Here is a 7259-nt window from a genome sequence, read left to right on the forward strand (position 1 = left end):
CATCTGCCTGCTGCTATTCCTCCTTTCCTCTGTTTTTAGGCCAAGACTGTCAACATCGGAGGGAGGGTTAACGGCAAACTTTCGTCATTACTTTTCGACCTCTGGATAACACTTTGGTCACTGGAAAAAAACAGTTTTCTTTCTTGGTTGCATGTTTTGCTGGGCCAAAGAAAAAGTGGAAGGCTGGAATCATGAATCCCTCAAGATGGAAACATCTCTGGGGAAGGACGCAACTTCACAGATGGGAAAACCCAAGTTACTAAAGAGACAATAATAGCAAAGGATAGCCCAGAACCTATGGACTATCATGGATCCACTCTCACAGGACTTTGCAGGTAGGACAAATGAGAAACACCAAATGACACCCGTTATTTGTGTGAGCGATAGATGTCTGGTCTTTGCTCCCGTAAGGACGCAAAGCCTGCAGCAGAAGTGAGAAGGCAAGGCCATAACCAGGTTTTATTCCAAGATAGCTCATGTAACAGTGAAATAATTTGCACAGCTCCCCTCTGGACATCAAATAATCCCAGAAAAGATTCCGTTTGCTGAGATACAATCTCTGTGCTACTGCAAAGGTAGTGCAATTTGCACTGCCCTTCAACAGGCATGTAGACAACTAGACAACCTAACTCTGCACATTCTTAACAATCATGAGCGCAGCTTCCAAAGGCATACCAAAACCACTACAGTTCTCATCATTCTCTGAACATGTGCCCGGGAGGATTTCATTGCACAGACCTTCATAGACATTTTTGAAAAAAAAACCAAAAAACAAAACATAACATGCAACATAACAGTATGAATTCAAGTGCTAAGAAGATATGAAAAGGTGCAAGGGTTACCGAATGTCCTCTGACTCTGCCCCATAACAGCTCTCGCAGCGATCAGCATCCAAAGAATTTGGATCAAACACTTTTTCTTCTTCTTTCCCCAGCTCTAAGACAAAAGAGGATTCGAAGTGATGAGGCATGTCTAGAAACGCTATCTTGTACTCGTTTTGTTCTATGCACAGTAACTGTTCTACACATGAATGCAACAGTTTTGTGTCGGAAGCTGTGCATCCTGCACACAAAGCCCACCTGAAATGGTATGCATAGAGCCTGCTGAGGTGTGAAGTAAGACCAAGAAACAGAGTAGCATTTATCTCAACACCCCGCATAGAAAGAACTGGCTATCTGTAAGCCTTGCTGGAGCACTGATCAGATGTTACTTGCGTTAAGGCTTTGTTAAAACACTGTCTAAAGTAGACCCAACCAGTAAATTGCAACTGATACAGGATCTGTTACACAAACAAAATTTTAAATAGCAGTCAACCGCACTCAACAGTGCGTAACGCATAATCCTGTCCCAAGACGTGTAGGGAACACGGTTATATACTGCTGTGAAACAAGATCAGAGTAGGGGTCTCCCAAGGGGAAAATTGACACCCAGTCCTCCAGGATGGCAATGCTGACAAGGCACACCCATTAACCACTGCTCACTAGAAATCTCCAAGGCACTTCTACCTTCTTTGTGACTTAACAATTCTGCCAATGTCTGTGCCACAGGTGTGCTGAATGCACAGCCACAGTATGGCTGTGGCATGAACTCATGGAGTTTTATGTTCTTATGTGCAGAAGGCTGAAGAGGGACTTGTAACAGAGGAGATGAGAGCTGGTGACAGCTGAAACCCACCAAAGGGCAGGAGACGCCTACAGAAAACTCAAACAGGACTTTTGTTTTGTCAGGGACCAAAACAGATATCACAGGTCTGCAAATTTTGGAGTTGGGAATAAGTGAGCCAAGGAATTTGGCATCTAAAATTTTCAAAAACAGTGGCTCTTATAATAAGAGGCCCCTTAAAATCAAGCTATTTCAACTCACAACTCCTGAAGGACAGGACCAAGTCTCTTGGGTTACAAAAGCCCTCTACGGCTAACTATCGAGGCACTGCTGCACTACCCTCTGTAAGCCTTGAAAAGATGTCTCTTGGATAACTAACGCTGGGGGAGGTGATAAGGTACATAGTCAGACACTGCTGAGGGGATAAAACGTTACCAGGGCCTTGTTTGTTGAGACTGGGAGGTGTAACAGGTGGACAGAAGCGAGTATTAAAGATGTCTGTATTTCATATTAAGTACAGAAAAGATATTTTAATTAGAAAGTATGAAATATGCATGAAAATCAATCACTAACCTTATTTCATTAATCAAATACTTTATGGTAGCTATGATCAAGCAAATAAAAACTTTTAGGAAAATACACCCATTATTAAACAACCATGCGAGATTTTCTTTCTAAAGCTTACAACATTCAAAGTAGTTGAAAGTGCACTTCAGAATTCACTGTTTCAAAAGTGGTATGGCTTTTAATCTTGTAATTGCACTAAAAGACAGTGTCAGGAAGAATACAGCTTCGTAATTCCTACACTTTGTCAAAGCCACGATTCCCACCATTTGAACAAGAACACCTGTACAATACACATACTCTTTCAAGATACAGCAACCAGTAACAGCTTTTTAAATGGAATCAGTAGCTGCCTGTTGACCTGTCTCAGAGGCAGCATCCAGGGGTAATGCACACAGTTTTGATACCATAAAGAAACTGCAGTACATAAAACTCTCCATGCAGGGTTTCTTGCTGTTAACATGGTCCTCAACTTGCATGCAGATATCATATGTGAAATTGGAAAACTCCATCCATGTTGGAAGGAAGGGAACGATGAGAACCACCAATAAAGAATTCAATCGTTTATTGTCATTCAATCAAAATGAATAAGATGACATCCAAGCACAGAATGCAACCTATCATAGAGATCATTAAGCTATTAACTATTTTAATGTAACTACGATACTACGCCATAAAATTTGGGTATGCTTTACTAAATTTCAGGTCAATACTGCTACAGTTGCCATTTCAATAACTGACTGAATGTCAGTGTTACTAATAGAAACTGAAAATCATAGAGTTTAATGAAGATGGGTGGATACTTCGGATCTAACTTGCAACACGAGTGATGGAAACCGAACTAGCCCTGTGCTTTTTCCAGACAGCAGAAGAGATTGCTTGTTGCATGTGATGCATCTGATCTCTTTTAAAATGCTTCTTCTAGGTGAGATGGTTTGCTCCCTACAAGTTTCTCTTCCTCTCCATTGATTAGATAAGGAGTCAGAGCAATCCCTTCACACAGAGTAATCCTGACCGAGACTGGCAATACAAGTAAGGCAGGAGGCTTACATGTGTTAACAGAGAATTAGATACAGAAAAGCTGGTTTTGTCCCCCGACATTAAATTTGCCAGAACCTCTGAATACAGAAAGGCTGCCAAGTGACACAGCAGTAAGAACACTATCACCACATTCCCATCACAACTGGAGAAACCCTCGTACCTACCGATCGTTCAGCTCTTGGCTTAGTTTAGCCTTTCAATTTCAAGAACAGAAAAGTTAAATCTGAGTGATACAAATCAACAAATGTAGTTTATGCTGATACGTAGAACTACACTATCTCCCAGAAGAGGTAATAAGGAGCTTGTGTTTTGGAAAAAAAAAGTCAGGACAGTATTACTGTTAGGCTGCAGCACTTTGCCAGAATCATTTCTGGTTTGTATCGAAGTACAACAATGAGTCATAACATGTAAAAAATGTAGACGAGAGGTTTATGTAGCCAAGGACCACTTACTACAACTTGTAAATGATAAATCAACTAAAATATATTTATCAGGTATGCATTAGCACACACAAAGTAAACGTAGTAAGGTGCAAGTTTAGGCTTAAGGGCCGAGTCACTGGAGCCCTCCCTGGAGAGAGGCTCTTTCCTCTAACCAGGTCATCCCATTTGTCAGCCTACTGTGATTTACAGATATGACCAAAGCCAAGTTTTGCCAGAACAGCTGCTTGATTTCTAGTCGTAAAAGACCACTGACTCGGCAGCTTTATTCCTGAAATGCATCCATGAGCCCTTGTCGTAATTTCAGAGGGACTAGGCAAAGATTTGCCTTGCAGAAGTAGTGAGTATAATAGGTGGTTGTCTGATCTGCCAGTTTAATAGATCTGCATGCTATAAACTTTTCAAGAGTTTTCAGTCTTTTAATGCTCTTCAGCTGTGACTTGTTCCCACAAATCTTAAAACAGGCATGCAGTGACAGAAAGACTACGAGAGCATCCATCCAAGAAAGATAGAATAGCATCTTACCGTGTCTCTCGGCCTCTGGAGTCACACGATTGCCAGCTTTATCCAAACGTTGCTTAAACAGGTTGTGCTCCACATCCAACTGCTGCTCTCCTGCTACGTCCATGGCATCGATGCTCAAATCTGAAACCAGTGAGCAAGGAAAGTGGTCTATAAACACACATTTGTTATGGTCTGTGGCAGGCTGAGGAAGCATTCAACCAGTGAAAACACAGAATCTTTCAGGCAGGGGGATAAGAATGTGCCAGACCGGAAGAGTGTGTACGGCTGGGGCCAAGTGATGTATAGGGAATAAAATGCACATTGCAGCACCCTAAACGACTCTTCCAAATACGAGGTTTGGTGTACAAGAAGGACTGTTTGCAGCTGCCACAGAAAGCGTTACCCTGAAAGGTAGATACACCTAGGGCAAAAAACCAAACCCCCAAAGCCCATAACCATTTTCAGGAGTTAAGCTTAAAACTGGTTGAAAGCTGCCTCCTACCTCTACCCCCCCACCCTTCCCTCTTCAACATCAGCATATTTCCTTGTGATTCCTTTTCACAAAGAAGACTGAGAAGGTCTGTGGTCTCAGCCTGGTATTGAAGCACCATGATGCACTTGCTGGCTACATGCTCTCTTGTAAGACTGACAGCTCCTCTGCACAAACCAGCAGAGGTTCCCAGTCTCTCTGGCCTTCCCACACCCTTTTAAATGTGAGAAGACAAAGACCAATAATATCTTGGGTGGCCAGAAAGAAGCCAGATTCGCTACATTTAGAGCCCAATGCCTTACCCAAAGGAATGACTACAACAGAACAAGAGGCAGGGAAGATTAGTGGACAGTTGGATAACGTGCACAGCAGTAATGCCCAGTAACACTTGCACAATTTTCCATCGCTTCGTCCTGCAACTTTATTTTGAATTTGGTTAAAAGGTAATCATTCCGATTTTAAAAATTTGGGAGAAAGGCCATCACGTGGCATTGGCATTACAGTCAGAATTTAAGTACAAAAATAATGGAAAAGCCGTCCCTTCTCAAGTAACTTCCAAAGGAGACTCTGCAGTTTTTCAACAACAATACAGTCAAATCTTGAGTCCCAAGTGAACTCTGTGCCAGCTTTTTCAGTATCACTGAGCTCTCTGACAAAGTGCAAGTGGATTTATACTTTAGCTTCACTTATAATCTAGAAAAATAATACTGCCTTGACTGGAAGTGCTGGTTTAAGCGCCCAGCGGGCCTGGCTGGAATCCCTGCGTAACCACACGGGATCACCAACTCCTCCCTGTCTGTGGCCCAAGCAGCAGCGCAGCACTCGGAAGCACCAGGCACGCTGAGCCTGTCAGGCCCTCAGCTAGTACGAAAATTACCCCAACGTTCAGAAGTCTGACTCACAAGCACAAGGCATATGTGGAAAAATAACATCTAGATTGATCTTCAGTTTATCTCCCCTTGATTTGTCAACATACAATTCCGGATGAACCTAGGAACAAAGGAAAAACAGAGTCCCGTTTCACTCGGAAGAGAATCAAAAGGCCTCTTGCCCTCCACTGCTCCGGCTCAGGAGCTGATTGTTAAGAGGTGGCATTTGCGAGACACTCGAGTTGCTGCCTCCCACACCTTCCAGGGCAGCTAAGCGGTTGCCACTTGTCCTGCTTTTAAGAAAGGGAATCACCTGGGAACCTCCGAATTTGGGGTGGGGACGGGGGTTCCTGCGCTTGCTTTCTGTTCTTTGCAGTGCCTGCTTGGAGACGGTGGAGACAGCGCCAAGAGACCTTGAGACGCTCTCCTGCGACCGCGTTACAGGCGGCCACAAGCCAGCCTTTGCGCCCAGCGGCTTTCGGGGAGGGCAGCCCGCTCCCACCGGCAAGGCGGCCGGCGGGGGGAAGAGACAAACCCCAGACAGATCTGCGGCGGGGAAGCTGCTGCGTGGGCAGCCCGCGGGAGGCGGCGGCGGGGGTGCGGAGGCACGGCAGGCCGCCACGGGCCGCAGGGCCGCCTCTCCGCCGGGGCTCCGCGGGCAGGAGGCAGCACCGGGGGGCCGCCCCCCCCCGGCCGCCGCTACTTACCTCCTTGGTGAGGTAGTACTGCAGCTCCGAGAAGAAAAGCAGCACCATGATGAGCCCGCTGACAGCCGTCACTGCCGGGGAGACGAGAACCGCCGTCAGCCCCGCCGGTCGCGGCCGCCCGCCTCGCCCCAGCCCCGCCTCAGCCCGCCCGCCGCCGCCCCGAGCCGCTGCCTCCCGCCGCCGAGCGCCGGCCCGCCCGCCGGCTCCCGGCCGCCCTCACCCCGCCCGCTCACCCAGCGCGCCCCCGCACGTCTTGACCCGAAAGTCTTCCAGGGTCTTGGGGAAGGCATCGAACCGCTTCAGCCGCCACAGCGAGTCCATGGCGCCGCGCGCCCCGGAACCAAACCCACCTTCCGGGGCCGGGCCGCCCCGGCCCCCGCCCCCGCCCCGGCCCCGGCCCGCCGGGCAGCGCGGCTCGAAGCCGGCCGAGGGGGATGGCGGGGAGGGGCTGGGGCTCCCAGTCTCCTCCGGGAGCCGAAGGGCCTCGCTGCCCTCTTCTCACCCCCCCTGCCAACCGCCCCGGGCCTCTGAAGGGCACCCGAGAGACGCTGGCTGTGCCCAGATCGGTTAGCTGGAAAGGGCTTGATACCAAGGCCAAGCTGCTGGTAGAGAGCAGTTTTCACTCGGTTCGACATCCTCCCCGTCCCATCCGTTGCCTCCGTCTTTGACAGGGCTGGAGCTTGGTACTTTTGAGAACAACCAAGCTGTCCCTCAGGCTGGCTGTCGCAGCAACAAAGCGGAAAGCAAAGCATCTCGGGAGAGTACCAGCGCTTTTTGTGCTGAAGCGTGGAAAGAAGGAAAAAAACCCCACTCTCTTGCCCCACCTTCCATCCCTGGCGTGTACTTTTCACCCCTCATTTCGGTAACGCCTCCGTTGTCCTCCCTCGTCACAGGGAACAGCTATGAACTCAAGAGGCTAAATCAGACAACAGCTCGTAATAGCTTACTTGTGCAAGTAAAGAACTAGCATAATATTTTCCTTAGCCACATATTTACCTACCACTTGCTTTTTCTTCCTGAAATAGTGCAGTCCTGCAAAATT

The 7259-nt window shown here is 47.5% G+C and overlaps 1 protein-coding gene across 4 annotated transcripts in view; it reads right to left on the bottom strand.

The window, feature by feature from the left end:
• Positions 1-6934, bottom strand: part of ERGIC3 (ERGIC and golgi 3) — a 28666-nt gene extending 21732 nt beyond the window's left edge. Inside the window, exons 1-5 of one of the 4 annotated variants that reach the window (XM_072879039.1) lie at positions 6807-6934; positions 6218-6288; positions 5544-5631; positions 4173-4292; positions 843-936 (exon numbers count right to left, since the gene is read on the bottom strand). In XM_072879039.1, coding sequence (XP_072735140.1) covers positions 843-936; positions 4173-4292; positions 5544-5631; positions 6218-6288; positions 6807-6852 — 419 coding nt within the window. In that variant the 5' untranslated portion in view covers positions 6853-6934. Of the gene's footprint in view, positions 1-842; positions 937-4172; positions 4293-5543; positions 5632-6217; positions 6289-6450; positions 6592-6806 lie in introns of those variants that run through there. The other 3 variants (XM_072879040.1, XM_072879042.1, XM_072879043.1) reach the window with 3 other exon arrangements.
• Positions 6935-7259: the final 325 nt, after the last annotated feature.

Source organism: Ciconia boyciana, chromosome 14, assembly GCF_034638445.1.
Source record: "Ciconia boyciana chromosome 14, ASM3463844v1, whole genome shotgun sequence".
In the NCBI taxonomy this organism is placed as follows: domain Eukaryota; kingdom Metazoa; phylum Chordata; class Aves; order Ciconiiformes; family Ciconiidae; genus Ciconia; species Ciconia boyciana.